This window comes from Numenius arquata, chromosome 8, assembly GCF_964106895.1.
Source record: "Numenius arquata chromosome 8, bNumArq3.hap1.1, whole genome shotgun sequence".
In the NCBI taxonomy this organism is placed as follows: domain Eukaryota; kingdom Metazoa; phylum Chordata; class Aves; order Charadriiformes; family Scolopacidae; genus Numenius; species Numenius arquata.
Window position 1 is genome coordinate 25,103,907 of NC_133583.1, and position 17,416 is coordinate 25,121,322.

Below are 17,416 nucleotides of genomic sequence, written 5' to 3' on the forward strand. Positions count from 1 at the left end.
GAGCAGGTCTGGCTGGTGAACCTCGCTCTGCAGAAGGATCTGCTCTGCGAGGCTGGGGTCCTCCTTTGAATAACGAGCTCAATGAGCCAAGAGAGAGCTTGCTTTAAAAGTCCGGTTCAAGGAATGATACATGTGGCGGGTGTTAGTTTAAAAACTATCTAAAATGAGATTCTTTTAGGCCCTCGAAAGTTCAAAGCAGTTATCCCCTGAAATTGGGTCACGTAGATCTTTCTGGGGCTCCTTTCCCTGCCTTCCTCCACGCAGCCCTTCGCTCCTGGTGGAGACAAACACCAGAGTTTCTAAATCAGCATTGCTTAATATTGTCGAAACACTTTTTAGGCCCGATCTATGTGAATGGTTCTGCTGCTCTCTAAACTCTGGGGTTTTGTACCCGCGCTGACTGCCCCTGTGAGACGGAGCCCCGGTGCCTCCCGTGTGGAGAGCCGGCGGGAGAGGGGGGGCCGGGAGCTGCCTGACGGTATTTTACCCCCCAAACACCCGTTACTGGTGAGACTTCAGTTCTCCCCTCACGGTTCCGGCCCCAGCGGGAGCTCACACCGGCCGTAACGCCGGGGGTGTCACCCACAAGATGAGCCCCGGCCCCTGCGGCTGCCGGCGCCCCCTCAGGGCCCGGGCTGGCGGCCCGGCGGGGGGGTTCCGGCCCCGCGGGGAGGAGGGGGAGGGGGCCGGTGCCGCCGGTCCTGGCCCTGCCGCCCGCTGCCGGTCGGGCTCCGCCCCCTCCGCGCCCGGAACCCTCCGTCCCGGCGGCGGTTTCCGCCCGGCGCAGCAGGCCCGGACCGGAGGCGGAAGCGTGAGCGGCGGGCCAGGCCGGGGTAGCGCGGTGGCGGTTGTGCGGGCGGCGGTGGGAAGCGGGCCGGGCCCCATGGCCTCCTCCTCCAGCATCGACATCGAGGACGCGACCCAGCACCTGCGGGACATCCTCAAGCTGGACCGGCCGGCAGGTGAGGGGCCGGGACTGAGGGAGGCCGCCGGTGGCGGGGCCTGGCCGGGCCGGGCCGGGGCGGGGCCGTCGCACAGGGCTCCGTCCTGGGCCGGGGCTGCCGGACCCTCCTCAGCGGGTGCCTCCGTGAGGCGACCCCCTCTCCCCCTCGTCCCCCAGGGCTTGGCCCGTCTCCCTCGGGGCGCCGCTGGCATCGCCCTCCGCCGGCTCCGGGGCGAGGGGGGTTCCGGTCGGCCCTGCCCGGGGACGGGTGCACCCGCCGGGTGAGGAGAGGAGCCGGGAGGGACCCCCGCTCACGGGAGGGGACTCTTGTCGCGGAGCAGAGAAGGAGCAGTTGGGATCCAGAGCTCGCTGCTGCTGCGGGTCTCTGGGTTCCTCTTACCCGAGAGGTATCGCTGCCGGGAACAGAACACCACGCGCCTCCTTGCCTGAGTCTCCATCCCACGTTCGGGATACTTGGGCTCAGGAGAAGGGGCTCTCAGGCCTCTCATATCTGTGCTTTAGAATCATAGAATTTGGGCTAAGGTTTGGGCTGGAAGGGACCTTAAAGCCCCCCCAGTGCTACCCCCTGCCCTGGGCAGGGACACCTCCCACCAGACCAGGTTGCTCCAAGCCCCCTCCAACCTGGCCTTGAAGCCCTCCAGGGATGGGGCAGCCACAGCTTCTCTGGGCAACCTGGGCCAGGCTCTCACCACCCTCACAGCAAAGAATTTCTTCCTGAGTTCGCATCTCCATCTCCCCTCTTCCAGTGTCAAACCCTTCCCCCTCGTCCTATCACTATATGCTCTTGTAAGAAGTCCCTCTCCATCTTTTCCTGGAGCCCCTTTAGGTACTGGAAGACCACTGTAAGGTCTCCCTGGAGCTATCCTCAAACCTGATGAGGTCTGAAAGCAGAGTATTTTGTGAATTTTTTGCAAATAAAACCTTAACTTCTGGGTAGAGGACAGAATGTATGCCTGTGTTGTGCTTCTTTTGAGGAAAAGGCAGGAATATGTTAGCTTTCAAGTGTCCTGAGAGTCAGTACAAACGTGCTACCTCCAAAGCAACTGCCACATGTGCTGCCTTTTGCTTGGCTGAAAGGATGAGTGGTTGGATGCAGGGTTGTTGTGGGAGGGGTGTAGAGGCACATGGGGTGATGAGCAAATCTATAGGAAGCCAGCGTTGTTACTTTTACTACCCACAGAGAAACTTCTCATTACTTGAAGTAGTTTCTGTTGTTTCTGGAGCACTTGGGTGCTCCTGGATTATAATTCTTATAAGAAAATACATTTTTTCCTTCACAGTGCAGCACTCTGTACTTGAAAGACTGAAAGGAGAACTCGGGACAGGGGTGGGGGACACTCATTTCATGGCAATTTCAGACCTAAAAGGATACGTCATGATGGGGAAATGGTTGGAGTTGTTTCTGTTCTCTCAAGGTGACTTGACTTTTCCCTGCAGCCGCTTCTCTTGCTGGTTGACGCAAAGGAGTTATTTACTGAGTATGGCTTATATCTTTCTGTTTTTCTTCTTTCCTGTTCATTGTCTTTATGCCTTGTCTGTGAACTCTAGCGCACAAGAAGGCAGTTGAGAGGAAAAGGAGCAAATGGACAGTAAGTCAAGCCATAAAGAACCTGTGGTTGATCTCAGCAGAAGTCACTGCCTGGGTAGTAGCAAGTAGACTTGAAAGAACGGGACATAATATAAGTGAAGAGCAAGAGTACTTGTCTGTTAACCGAAAGCCTCTGAAAATCCTGTTAGGAAGTCAGAGGAAAAGGAAACTGGGGGATTCTTCAAGGCTTTTTTAAGAGAATCAAAGCAGCCTCATGAATTGTATGTGTAGGGCCAGTCTTGTCTGGTATAAAGTTGCTGTGGTCAAAGACCTCTCTAGTTTGAGTTTCTGTTTTACCCTGGGTTTCACTTTCAGATTTTAATACCCAGCAGAGACTGGTGTAACTGCTTTCCATGGTTATTACCACTAGGAAAGTTTTGCAGTACTGGGTGCACGTTGCTATGAGCAGTGTTTTGTTATTCTGTGTTTTGTCCAGGCGGGTGACAAGAAACGCTCTCTGCTCTAAAGAGTTTACAACTATCACAACATTCCTCTAGTCCTGTTGGTTTCAGTGATCGTGAAAATGCAATTCACTACCCCAGTCTCTCTTGACACAGTTTTCTCTCAGTTTCGGCAAACATCATCCACTGCTTCAATAGCCCTTGCCCCTTTTTTTATGCCATGCCCTCAGCAAGGGGGAGCTGCACGATCAAACCATGGACCTCCCAGCTGGGCCACATAGAGAGGGAGTGTGCTGCCAGTGTGCTGTGGAGTACAGTCACTGCAGGGGTTGTGGGCAGAATCCTGCAATCACTGCTGAATCATAGAGTCACAGAATGGTTTGGGTTGGAAGGGACCTTAGAGGCCATCCAGTGCCACCCCCTGCCCTGGGCAGGGACACTTCCCACCAGACCAGGTTGCTCCAAGCCCCCTCCAACCTGGCCTTGAAGCCCTCCAGGGATGGGGCAGCCACAGCTTCTCTAGGCAACCTGGGCCAGGCTCTCGCCACCCTCACAGCAAAGAATTTCTTCCTGAGATCTATCCGAAATCTCTGCTGGTAACCGTGAGTTACGTGGGCTCACCCTGCTCGTCTGACATCTATCAGGGGAGTGTTCTGTTCAGTAAAAGCCACATCTCCTGGTACAGGTGATGGTGTGAGCAGGAAGAGTTCAGTGTCTCAGCTCTGATTGCTCCTGCTTACCCACTCTAAAAAGGTAACGAGTACAACCCCACTTCTTTCGCTTTGAAGGACAGTCCTAGTCTAGGTTAATATTTCATTTTGTTTGCATACCTACTAGACACAGCCTCTTCCCTTTTATGCCTTCAGGACTGTGTGCAGGCAGCCCCTGTGCTTGTGACCCCACTGAGACAGTGATGGGCTCAGCCCCATTCTTCAACTTCCGTGTGCTGTTCTTGTGCCCGACAGCCTCTGGGGAGTGTTTCCTCCTTCCCTTTCTCACGGAGTGAACGTCACTGTCCTGCTGTCCGTAAGAGAGCAGATACACTTACTTGAGACATTCCTGATGCTGCAAATAGAGCAAAGACTCTATCGTCTTTCTCTGGCAGCCTGGATGCTTGTTCTATAGTGGGTATTTTCCTGCTTTCGGTCGCAAAGGATAAATTGCAGTTGATGGAAGTTGCTTCCAGTGGACAAGCACCCATCATGTGCTATAGGAATAAGGGACATATCTTAATCTTCCAACAACGAGTGCTCTAGGCATGCTCTACATGCTCTAGGCAATCCTGCTTCAGCAGGGGAGTTGGACTAGATGATCTCTATGGTCCCTTCCAACTCTAAAAATTCAGTGAAATTCAGTGAGTGCAGCACAAGTGTTCGGTGGCTGCAGGATCCCATTCCCTGGGCTGAATTTTCCCTGTGCCGTGTGAGTGCCGCTGCTGTGTTCTTCATGCAGGGCAGGTAAACTGAGGCGAGCGCCCAAATGGGCTGTGCGTTGGGATGCCCTTTGCCTGCACGGGCTTTCTGTGCCCACAGCATAGCTGCTAATTTAGTTACAGGCAAGTTTTAAATATTCTGCTGGTGTATGAAAAATGGTCACAGTTATTTCTGTAGGCAGTGGTGCTCATCCCGGTGCGTTAAAGCCTGCGTGGTAACAAAGCTTGCTGGGCTTTCAGAGGACATGCCTCTTGCCCACGCTTATGTTTAGGTTTTTACGTGTGCCAGTAACAGTGGAGCTTCTGGTCCCAGGAGCAGCCATTTTGCAGGAGCTGAGTTGCAGTTGTTACCTGGCAACAGTATATGAAATTTCAGTTTTCCAAACCAGTGAAAATTTCAAGCAAGGATTGTGCCGAGACAGAAGGCTCTGGCTTTGGTGTGTTGATGTGTAAGTGCGGATGGAGCGGGCTTCCTCTCCAGTGGGGATCATCGTCAACTGTGTACCTTGCTGGTGAAACAGAAGAGTCTCCTTCACCCCCCGTTACATCTCTCCCCTTCTAAAGGCCTTCAGAAGGTATGGAGGCCACCGGGCAGCTTGTGCTTGGCCAAATATACAAAGTCAGGGCACGTGCACTCCTGAAGCTCTGGGTGCTGTAAACTTCTATGTGACTAGTTGACCAAGGGGAAAATAAGGGAATCCCATAGGTGCAGCTGCCCCAGTTTCATAGCTCAGTTACTCAAACACTGGACTTTGAGGTCAGGTCTCAGTCAGAAGCCAGTTTTGGAAAGTAATAAATATAGTACAGCCACCCCCAAATGTTGCAGCTGACGACTGTATTGCTGGGCTTGAGAGATCTCTCTGCAGGCACGAGGGTTAGAAATGACCCTTCAAGAACCCTTTGGTCTGGCACTAGATTTAGTAAATCTGATACCAGTTTAGTCTTTCTGATCCAGGACTATTTGCTCCTTGAACCTGGTAAGTTCCTCGTACCCGTTCTTTGGTGTTTTTCTGGTCTGCTGGGATTGCTTGTGTAAGAAAAGAGCTATAACTTCACTCGTTTGTGTGGAGGTAGAGGTAAGTTTCCTGTGGAAGGTAAGTTTCCTGTGGAAGGTTTCTTACACATCCTTTTTGGAGAAGAATACTTTTTCCAGCTAATTAAACATACTCTACCTGATAGACCAGTAGAACAGACAAAAAACATCTGAAGGTAGTGTATTTCACTCAGTGAAGATACTTTTGAGTGGACATTGTGCACAGTTGGTTGTCCTTTTCCCTAGGTTCAGTGAATGAGAACCAGAGACCATCAAATTCGTATAACGGTGACCTAAATGGGCTGCTGGTGCCTGATCCCATCGTGCCCGGAGATGGACCTTCTTTGACCAAGCCAGTGCATCGCAGCATTTCTCTGGGAGCCCTGCAGGACAAGCAAGTCATGTAAGTTTTTTTTCAAAAAAAAAAAAAAGGCTGAGTGCGAATAGAAAATGGTTAAAAACTAGTTCTGGTGAGCCTGGCCAAGCATGCTGGGAATCTGATAGTGAGTTTTACGTTGAGTTCAGTTGACAATTGTGAGTCCGTGCTGTTGGTCAGAGGTTTTTGTAGCTTTTGTGAGGCTGATGCATGGAGCCTGCCATCCTTGCTGCTCAGGAGCTGAAGAATATGGGCAGAGCTGTACAGAGAGAAGGGGAGCAGGACTGGTCACATGGTGGACATTGTAAGTAAAGATGGAGATAAATTAGTAGGGCTCTGAGTGAAATTTGGAGTTCTCATGTAGACATCCAGCTGGACTCTTTCAGGGACCCAAGTTACCCGAGAGGTAACTTATACCAGTTTGCAGTGTGGTGGACCTTGCACTTGTCGAAGTCTTTCTCTCCACATAACTTAAAACAGGACAAATGATCCTGAGCTAGATTTCTACCCACCTCTTTGCTGAGTTGTGCATATATCGGTCTGGTTTGGACAGTGCGTGTGGTTTTTAATGCTTATATGTGAGAGAACACATGCATATGGAATACTGTGGATTTGTCATGGGAGTAATAATACAAATCCACAATTATGAATCCACATCACTGTAATTAGTGTAATGCTTGGCTTCATCTGCTGACTCTTAACATCAGAGCTCATGTCAATAGCTTTGGTTTGGATTCTCTGCTCATAGTTTTGAGAGAGGGTGCTGTGAGAACCATGAGCGGTGTGCACTGTTGTTGATGAGGCTCAACTGGTTGGCTTTGGTCTCTTTGCACCTTCCAGTGTTGGGTGCTTTAACCAAATGTAGGTCTGTGCTCAAGTCAAACTGACTGGAGGTTTTTAAGCGGAATAAAGCTGGTGTTTAGCTCTCTCAAACCTGTGGCACATGGGAAAGGGAGACTTTTAACTGCAAGTAGTTTCTGTTTGCAGTTGTTCAGCTCGGACCTCCTAGATGAACAGACACTCCTGCATTGTTGTTAAAATTATGAATAGCAAATATCTGACCTCTGTTCTCTTTCTGTGGAGTACTGTCTGATATATTTTTTTCCCCCTTTTTTTTTTTTTTCCTCAAAGCTGCCTTTCCGGTGATGACAGCTCCACTTGCTTAGTGATATCAGCAAAAGATGTGGAGATAGTGGCCAGCAGCGATTCCAGCATCACCAGTAAGGCCAGAGGGAGTAACAAGGTAAGGAGCAAGAGAAAGCATAGTTCTGTCTCTTTTGGTCACATCAACTCATGCTTGGATATTTTAAATAGAAAATACTGTCTTCTGTCCTGTGTTATAGGAGCTTGTAATTACGTATAAATGTGTCAAAGTGCTTAACAAGGCAGGGGAGATTGGAGTGGTACCTTGTAAGCAGTTGTTACTGTTATTGCAGAGTCTGGCCAAGTTATCCTCTAATTTTCAGGAGTAAGTCCATAATCTAAGCTGTAGGTTCCTGGAAAAGTGACTTCCTTCACAATCAAGCTTTTCCTGCTGATTGTTTCTTCACTGGAAGGTCTTCGCTGTGGAGCGCGGATTGGGTTTGATAGTTTGTTAGCCTCAGTCCTGCCGAGGGCTCCACCTAGCAGATTGGAGATGAAAACCAATACACTGAGATCAGAACTAGTGCTGTAACTCAGTACCAAGACATGCTCAGAACAAATGCCAATAATTAGGAGAGCGAGCTCTGGTCTTCATCCTCTTGGCACTTTTCCGTATTGTATCATTTTGTTCCTTGACATGCAATGAATTAAAGGATCTCAGAGATTGTAAGTGAATACTCTACTATGTTGTTACTGTTTTTCATAGATAATACTGAAGATAAAAATGAAAGGGAGGATCACTGCCTTAACTTTGACAGTATTTCTTAGTTCTTTGCTTGCAAAGACAATGCTTATCAAATAAGACCAGGACTCTCAGTTTCTTGGAAAGCAGTATTGAAACTAAACAGCAAGAGTCCATGCAGCAAATGTGTTTCTGTATTTCAAAAAAGTTTCCAAGAGATGGGAATCCAGAGACAGTGCTAATAAAGAGGGAAAGGCTGCTTTGCTGTAGGTGCAGGGTCAAGTGTTGTTCTGCAGCATGACGAGTTCAGTGAGTTGCCCTCCTCCTTGCAATGGAAGGCAACGTTCATCAGCCTCCAGAACTTTGCGTGTTCAGGGCTCTGCTACCTGGCGTTCAATGTGCAATTCTTTTTTCCAACCGCCGCTTCTAACAGTTTCCTATTAAGCATTACAGATCTTCCCTAGAGAAAATTGTGTATTTAGCAGGTTTGTTCCGGGGAAAAGTTAATTCCAGCCATTTCTCATGTTTTGTTTTCTTTCTCCTGAGCAGGTGAAAATACAGCCTGTTGCTAGATATGACTGGGAGCAGAAGTACTATTATGGCAATCTGATAGCTGTTTCAAACTCTTACCTGGCTTACGCCATTAGAGGTGAGATACCATCTTGTCTGGGATGTGATTTATATTCTTTTGCTCTGTGTATCTCTAAAAGAGGCAAAGTTTGCATCAGAAGAAGGTAACTGGCAATAATTGAAACACATCTTGTAATACGTGGGTCAGGGTGCTGTTGTAGCAGGAAGATAAGTGAAGCTGGAGCTATGGGGGAGGGAAGAGTTGGTGGTGCGGGAGAGTTTCTACAGAGAGGGAAAGCTTTTCTGAAATTAGAAATAAAGAGAAGGACTCTGGGGATGGAGGAAAAGTTGAAGGATTACATTGGTTTCACTAGACAGCAAACTGATGTTCAGATTACTCCTCTAATTAAATATTTCTGCACTAAACAAGCTTCTCTGTAGCTAAGCACAGAAACAGCCCCATGGTAATTTGAGCAGATAAATGTTTGTGATGGATTTGCTTGCGTAAATTTAGAGTTGAGTTTAAGGCTAAATTTAGAGGAGCCAAAGAGCAATACGAATGCAGTGTTTTGCAGTAGGAAGGAAGAGAAAAGCAGAACAACACAGGGAAAGATTGTTTCCCAACACATGAAACAAATGAACACTAAGTCATCTGCAGTGTCTCTTTCTGCTCCGTATAACCACACAGTGTTTGGGGCTCCATCAGCTCTTCGCTTTCTTCCTAGGTCTATCACCCATCAGTTTGTCTGGCCTTTTATGAAGTCCATTATTCTGTTTCTGTGTTTTTTCCCAGCTGAGGTTATTTTAGAGCAACTTTAAGGCATCTCACCTTTTTTTAAAGTATTAAAGCTGGGTGCAATAACACTATGGGAAGCTGAGTGGCCTGCTAGGGTTGGCTTGGCATCAAGAGGTGGAAACAACAGGGTCTCCATAAAACTGCTCACATTATAGTGAATTTTTGTCTGAAATAGGGAAGTTGGAAACTTTGCTTGGTAGGTACATGCTCTAAAGCATGTTGTTTTCAGTCATGCAAACCAAAAAGCAGTGCTTTTTTGCCAGGTGAGTGTTTATGCTTTTTGCATTTCCCTTACAGAAGATGTATTTGAGCTACCTGCCTCTCGGTGACTCCTTTTTTCTAGTTACTGAAAATGAAATTGCAATTAAAATTAATTCACTGTCACTAGAGGTCACTCTGGGAGGTTTGGTAGCTTTGTCATCAGCCTGGAATAAAGATTTAGGCCTTGCATTTAATGAAGGTATCTTTCATGAGAATAATCCTGGGAATCATGAGAAGTCAAATTCTGTTGACTTTTTAAGTAGGGCCACTTAGAATTTGAGGTGCTCAAGAAATTGTAGAAGATACGGGGAATTAGGCTGCCCCTTACAAAGCGGGCAAAGTCCTCCTTGATGCTGCCATTCCGGTCTTCTGCCCCAAAGCTGAACAGTGCAGTCAATATTTGTGCATGTACCTTGGGTCTTGAAGGGGTTAACGTGGTATTTTCTTGAAGGGGTTAACGTGGTATTTATTGATGTGGGTTTTCGGTGTGCTGATGACAGGATGGGTGCTGGAAATGCTGATGGGTGGAAGCAAAGGCAGTTCTGTGGGGAAACCACAGGCATAAATGGTGTCTTCTCCCTCTGTCTTCTCCGCAGTTGCCAGTAACGGCTCTGCTATGGTGCGGGTGCTGAGCGTCAGCACTGCTGAGCGGACCTTGCTGAAAGGATTCACGGGCGGTGTGGCAGACCTGGCTTTTGCTCACCTCAACTCCAACCAGCTGGCATGCCTGGATGAGGCTGGCAACCTTTTTGTCTGGCGCCTGGCCATGGACAAAGAAAAAATCCAGTATCTTGTCAAAATACCCCTTGTATCAGTCTTTGCGTAACGGTTAGATGTGACTGCAGCCTCAAAATTGCAAGTTATTTCCTAGCCTTTCCTAGAGCATTCAGCCCAGGGCAACACGGTAGCTTTTCTGTCTTCCTGTGGTAGTGTTTCGATGCTGACTGAAATGATTTAATCTGTCCATTGGCAGTTGCATGGATTGTACATTGATGTGTGTGCGTCCTCCTCTTGTGCTTATCCTGTCCCTGTCTGCGAGAGAAAATGATGAGACTCTATTAACTTTTGTAAGCTTAACCTCTTCTGACAGTGGAGAAACACTAGCTTGTCTGCTTTCTTAGCAGAGTCCTTTTACCTGGTTTCTTTTTGAATCACAGTGATCCAAAAAATCTTGAGATTTAATAGTGTTTAGCAGAGGAGCAAACCTGAATAGGTTATTCTGACTATTAGTAACGCAGCCAGAATGTTATGTTTCTTAACCGTGATGATCAGAGAGGAGATCTTGGTTAACATCAAGCGACCTGACAATACCCCGCTGAACACCTCTCGAAGGATCATCTGGTGCCCTTTCATCCCGGATGATAATGAGGAGAGCGGTGAAGAGGGAAGTCAGACGTTGGCGTTGTTGCATGAGGACAGGGTAAGGAAACCCTACTTTTGAAACATTGACCTTATTATCACTAGAGGGAGAGAAGCTAATGAAGGAAAGACCCAATAGGGCTAGAGTTGTAAAGGATTCTTTCTGGTCCCTACTGAGGATCCTCCCATCATATGAGATGTGGGATTCCTTTGTTCTGAGGTCATGCTCTTTCCCTGGGCCTCAGGAGGATGGAAGGTGATAACTTCCAACCATCAAATGGCGAGGACCACTAGAGACAGTGTGGAGGGCCAGAGGCATCACCCATCTGTTCAGGGTGAGCCAGTGCCCAGGGGAGGGGTCTCAGTGAGCCACAACCACAACTGCCAAGAGCAGGTCCCTCTTCTTATGTATAGCTAGGTGCTAGGAAAGCATCTCCTGGCCACATTGGGTGGAAATGGGAAGGTTTATGTCACATGCTTGCCATTGGCTGGTATGTCAGGACATAAGATGAGGATTAAGAAATTCTCCAATGGATCAGACCAGTAGTTACAGAAATAAAGCTGTGTGCCCACATGTTTGTTTTCTAGGCAGAGGTATGGGATTTGGACATTATTCGAACAAACAACAGCTCCTGGCCAGTGGAAGTGCCCAACATCAAAGAAGGCTTCATCGTAGTGAAAGGCCACAGCACGGTATAAACCTGTTTTGCTTTCTTTACTGCCATTGCGCAGGTGATCGCTACGGATCACTCAGGTTTTCTTTGGGTTAGAGTGTCTCAGGAGCTGCAGTTCTTAGGACAATTGGCTGTAAAATCCCCAGTTTCTTACCCATCCACACGATCACCCACAACCTGCTGGCTGCATACACACACTATCGGTACGTAACCTTTGTTTAAAGAGCCAAGGTGAATGTGTAGTCATTTGCTTTGAAAAAGCCTCTTGAAAAAACTCATCTGTACTTCCAAGGGCCTGTTTGACAACCTGGGCTGTATTTCAACTCTTTTGTTGTATCTCCTGGTAAATGGAACACTCTACACTGCAGTGGCTTACTGACGGATGAGAAGGGGGAAATTAAGCCCGACGTCATCTTTATTCTTCTATGATTTCCCTAATGAGTACGGTTATATCTGTGAGTACAGTGGACTGGCACTGCAGCTGAGTATCCAGCAGGCGATATTTTGAATCTAAAATAAACAACTGGAAAGAGTCCAGTCTCACTTCTTAGACAGGATGATGATAAAGTAGTTGTATGACTTTGTTTTACAGTCATAATTGTTTCACCTATAACGATTGTGAAAAGCCAGAACATCCCAAAACCAAATGAGCTCCGTTCATAACAAGAGTAACAGTAAGAACAGTAGCAGCACAATCCATTGTACTTAAGTTTACTGTCTGGAAAAGATCGTTGTTAATTATTATTATTATTATTACAAAGAAAAAGTCCTGTCAATTCTTCTATGAAGGGCAAAATTGCCTGGTGACATGTCTGTTAGAAATCACTCTGACCTCCTGTACTGTCAGCCTGCTAGTTGAATTCCTGTTTGAAGAGAGTACTCTTTCTCCATGAAGAACTATAAAATCACTTTTCTGTGTCTTTTGTCCCGTCTCTGTTTAGTGTCTGAGCGAGGGAGCACTTTCTCCAGATGGAACTGTGTTGGCCACAGCAAGCCATGATGGTTTTGTCAAATTCTGGCAGATCTACATTGAGGGGCAAGACGAGCCAAGGTAAATGGAGAGTTAGAAAATGAAGGATCTCGGAACAGAGAGCAGCATTTTGTCTGGGAGAATTTCCTTGTTACAGAATTACCTGCAGAGGTCATTCTCAGGACATTCTAAAGATATAGGGTGAATGTTTGTAAAGTAATTTGTTGCAGAAGAGTTGGATTGTGAATATCACACATACTCGGGGTTTGGTGAACTTAAGAAAAACGTGAAGAGCTGTGCTGGGAGCAGGAGTTCAAACAAGAGTCAAACTCTTCTGCACTGTCCCTGTAAATGCAGAAAACTGCTCTGAGCTTTTCTTCTTGATGTTGACTTCTTTCATGTATTGTGCCCTTGTTAAGACGCCAGACTATTTATTATTTTTTTTGTCCATCTATGGCTGTATGGGCTCCGATATTTTTATTTTGTATAGGCCTGTAGACAGCTACAAGCTGATAACACTTGGTGGCTGCTGTCTTTGCACAAGGGCTAATGTGTTCAGAGCCCACCTTATATATTCCTTATTTACCACTCCCTGCACACTCGATCTTTTCTGATTCTTTCCTAGGTGTCTTCATGAGTGGAAGCCCCATGATGGGAGGCCTCTTTCCTGCCTGCTCTTCTGTGACAACCATAAAAAACAAGACCCAGAGTAAGTCCCCAGTCCTGTACTTGGACGAAGTTTAGTAGTGTCTTCTAACTCTGCCTTTGGAGGGTTCCTTGTAACTGCATTGTGTAAAAAGGAAAAAAAAAAAATAAATAAAAAAAAAAATCAGCGTGGTGGCATGAGCAAGTCCTGTCCTCTTTGCTGTCAGTTTTCTAGTGATGGAGAGAGAAATAAATAAGGCTCTGGACCACAGTATAAAGTGACCTTAATTCTAGTGTCAATTCCACGAAAGCAATGAAAATTCTAAATTGATGAGTCTTTTCAGGTTTCTGGTATGGTCAGTTTTAACTGGCCTGTTATCCTCCAGATTTCTACTGCAGTTGATTAAAAACTAACTTTTTGTTTTTTAATTTTTATTCTTTCTTCAGTCAGTTGTGGACTTAGGGTTCTTGAGAGCTATAATGGTTTCTAATCTGTCTCGGAAGCAGAGATTTTTCTAGGAATTTTAAGATACTGTTGGGCAAAATCAGCTACAGGCAGCTCATGAGGAACTTTTCTGTGTAATGTCTTTATGGGAAGGACCAGCTCTTCTTAAAGAGGACTTAATTCTGTTGTGGCTGCAGGGTTCCCTTCTGGAGATTTCTCATCACAGGAGCGGATCAGAACAGAGAACTGAAGATGTGGTGCACTGTGTCTTGGACGTGTCTGCAAACTGTCCGGTAGGTGTTGACGTGCTGACTTCCCTGAAGAGTTGGATTTACTTTGATGAGCAATGGATCGTACCAAAGCTCTAAATTTCCGGGTATACTTACTTTGCAAAGGTGATCCTGAATCTCCAGAGGAGTCTCCTCCAACCCCAGTTAGAGCCTCCTCCTTTGCCAGTCTGACCTGTCTGTTGGAAGCTCTCAGGGCTGTGACAGACTGCCAGGTCAAGCTTTGGCAAGGCAGGGGAGGTTGATCCTTTTACACAGTCTCCTTGGTGCTACCAAGACCTGTTGTCTTCGCTTTGCTCTGCAGAGCATAGACATATCTGTAGCACGAGGAGAGGCATTCCAAAATTGTACACCTTGAGTGCTTTCTTCTGTAAAAATACTAGGTACTCAATAACCAATCTAGGATATTTTCCTATTACTGCTTTTTCTGATTTAAATAATGAGAAGCTGCTATGTTGACAGAGCTTAAGCAATTACACAAGACTTACTTGCTGAGCCACATGAGTCTGGAAGTTCAAATTCTGCTTTAGTCCATCCCTTCACTCAGCTTATGTTCCCTGGTTCTCCTTTTCTGCTGATGGATCGTGGCCTCTTTGATCACATGCACGTGTAAGGCCACTTCTTAATCGCTCTCTTAAAATGAGAAGAATATGGCGTACAGCTGAGTGCTGTTTTTTCCACCTCATACCACAGAAGGTCCAAAACCTATAGAAGGGTTATTTTGGTTTAGTGGGTTTTTGTTTTTTAATCTGTAGCCTTGATTCTTGTCCTCCTATAAGTATGGAACACGTTAAGTAATGACAGATTGTCACCTGTCATTTAAATGTTCAGAATCTAGATCCTACAGTGTGGTCTCCCCGCTGAAGTCTTGCAGGTGACACACTAACTTCTGCAATGATGTTTTTGTTCTGGTGGGTGGATGCACTGTAACAAGGCTGTAAACTCCTGAAGTTGTTGGGTTTTTGCAAACTAATGCAGTTTCACAGCAGTCATTCTGGTTGTGCTAATCTACCTTGCTTTCTGCACCTCTTATTTGTGGATCTAGCTTTTCTCCTGACATCTTCAGCTCCATGAGTATTCTTCCCAGCCTGAAAGTCTGCCTGGACCTCTCTGCTGAATATCTGATACTGAGCGATGTGCAGAGAAAAGTAGGTGGTTCGTTTTATTGCTGGCTGTGTGGGTAATGCAGACAGAAGGGGAAATGGCCTGACTGGTTCTGCTGCCCAGGTCTAGGATTTGCACGTTAATAGCTAAAAATGCAGAGGTTGGCCTCAGCTATTTCACTGCAAGATGACAAATAGTAACAATTCAGCTGATTAATCCTAAGGAGTGTTAAGGATTATTTTTCACCCTAAAGTAAAGTTCTCGTTTGGAGACACCTATGTTGGGCACAGTAGGATTGAGTTCCTGATCGGCATTGACTCCGATAGGAATGTGCTTTATGTGGCTCCCTTGGGTGTTCTGTTTCAAATTTAAGTGGCCCAGGCTCTATTCCTCCTGTTATTTCCATTGTTCCAAATCCAGTTCAGGTGCCAGGCTTTGTAGTCCACACACACTTACTCATGGTCTGCTCTGAAAGCCCAGTGACTTTCTATTTCTGATTCTTCCAGGTGTTGTATGTGATGGAGCTGATGCAGAACCAAGAGGAGGGCAAAGCTTACTTCAGCTCCATCTCAGAGTTCCTCCTCACCCACCCGGTCCTAAGCTTTGGCATCCAGGCGGTGAGCCGCTGTCGGTTAAGGCACACCGAAGTGCTCCCAGCAGAAGAGGAAAATGACAACTTGAGTGTAGGTAGGTGACAAAGAGAATTCGGCTGCTGTGGGATAAGAATTTCTGTTCTGACTTTCTCATGGAAGGCTAGTCTCTTCTCCCAAGTAACAAGCGATAGGATGAGAGGAAACGGCCTCAATTTGTGCCAGGGGAGGTTTAGGATGGATATTAGGAAAAATTTCTTCACGAAAAGGGTTGTCAAGCTTTTGAACAGGCTGCCCAGGGAAATGGTGTAATCGCCATCCCTGGAGGTATCTAAAAGACAGGCAGATGTGATGCTGAGGGACGTGGGTTAGTGGTAACTTGACAGTGCTGGGTTAATGGTTGGACTTGATGATCTTAAAGGTATCTTTCAATCATAACGATTCTATGATTGTTTTTCTCTTACCTCCTGTGCAGCTACAATACTTCAGGGAAACACAGTAGAGCTGGTTGCAAGGGACCTCTGGAGGTCTCTGGTCCAACCTGATGCTTGAAGCAGGGCTATTGCTCATGGCAGATCAGGCCACTTTACGGCTTCATCTAGTTGCATGTTGAAGGCCCCAAACATGACACTTGTCTCTGCTCTGGTACCCTGTCCCAGGGCTGCAGCCCTTCCTAAAGAAAATCTTCCTGATGTGAACATGAATCTCCCAACCCAGATTGTAGCCATCGCACCTTACCACTCAGAAACCACTCAGGAATTCCTCTGAGGTGTTACTGTTATTAAAAAAGCATTCCAGGGCTGAAGCGAGTGCAGATGAAACTTTGATTAAGGTACAAGACTAGCTGTTCGTTATCTGAGTCAGGATGTGATCAGGTAGTGTCATTGCCCCCAGCAGAAAGCAAGGGGACAACCTCCTCTAGCACAGTTTGCTGCAGGCTCGCAGGAGCAAGAGGGTTCCTGGAAGAACTGGCAGGATGTATTTCTGTGACTGCTTGTTTGAGTAAACTCCATGTAATTAAACATCAGAGGTGTGAGCACAGGATCCGAGAAACTAATTGGTTGTTTCTGAATTGTGCCTGAGCTGTGGCAGATGTGAGGACGGTACGTGAGTTGAAGGAAAGGGTGGGATTCATCTCCATTGTGTCTGGAAGGTCTATCCCAAACCACAAAGCTTCTTGCAACAGAAATGAACCAAGAACTCTCTTTTAGAGGAGAGTCTTCAGAGAAACACACGAGATATGTTCTTCTGGCTGTCACTGTAATGAACATGGTAGTGAATCCTGTGGAGAACTGTCCCATGCAGGCGTTTCTTGGTTACTGCCTGTCGCGGGCAGAGTGATTAACTTCACTTGTAAGAGAGAAATAGTGAAATATTTATTAAGGTGAAACAGTGATTTAACAAAATTAGTAGTAAACATGACAGTGTTTTACGAGATTCAATGTCAAGGCACACTCTGTTATTTACTGCAGAGAGGACAGGGTCAGACAAGCTGTCAGCGAGACCCTCCCGTTGAGTCACGAGGTTCAGAAAGGACCCCCTGGCTTTCTAAACTCCTCAGAGAGGAGTCCGGGTGCGGCTGGATCCAATCCAAGTCCCAGACTTGGTCAGCGGTTTAGGTCTAAAGGATTATATATGCGCAATCAATCCTTTACATTACTTAGCTAAGATTTCGAAGTTTAGCATGCTATTAGTCGCTTACTGAGAATCTGTTGCGGCAAGGAATCTCTCGGCCTCGAGGAGTAGAACCTTAAGCGAGCGTCCCCACAAAAGGGGAGATCCTGGAGTGCAGCCGCTGCCATACAGGAGAGCTTCAAGGGCTCTGGGGCTGTCTGCTATTTATAGAGTGAGATAATTGACCTATAGTCATATTCTCATGGGAACAAAATATCTAGGTCCCCACTCCAGACAGTGTTTTGGCTGGGTTGCCAACCTTCCCCCAAAATCCAGGTGCAACTTATCGCAACTGATGTTGTGATGGCCATGGTGGCCATGGCCTGAGCAGGAGCCGGGGTGGGAGGAGAAAAAAGGGAAAAACAGGGAGAGCACATCGTCACACTGCCTCTCTTCAACTCTTGGCTTGCTCCTGATCTCCT

The 17,416-nt window shown here is 46.8% G+C and overlaps 1 protein-coding gene across 1 annotated transcript in view; it reads left to right on the plus strand.

Moving 5' to 3' along the window:
* The first annotated feature begins 883 nt into the window (after positions 1-883).
* EDC4 (enhancer of mRNA decapping 4) overlaps positions 884-17,416 on the plus strand; it is a 38,957-nt gene continuing 22,424 nt past the window's right edge. Inside the window, exons 1-12 of the mRNA XM_074151744.1 lie at positions 884-988; positions 5,685-5,821; positions 6,926-7,037; positions 8,169-8,268; positions 9,843-10,032; positions 10,519-10,666; positions 11,194-11,298; positions 12,221-12,330; positions 12,875-12,958; positions 13,537-13,632; positions 14,672-14,774; positions 15,237-15,417. Of these exons, the coding sequence (XP_074007845.1) occupies positions 884-988; positions 5,685-5,821; positions 6,926-7,037; positions 8,169-8,268; positions 9,843-10,032; positions 10,519-10,666; positions 11,194-11,298; positions 12,221-12,330; positions 12,875-12,958; positions 13,537-13,632; positions 14,672-14,774; positions 15,237-15,417 (1,471 nt within the window). The remainder of the gene's footprint in view (positions 989-5,684; positions 5,822-6,925; positions 7,038-8,168; positions 8,269-9,842; positions 10,033-10,518; positions 10,667-11,193; positions 11,299-12,220; positions 12,331-12,874; positions 12,959-13,536; positions 13,633-14,671; positions 14,775-15,236; positions 15,418-17,416) is intronic.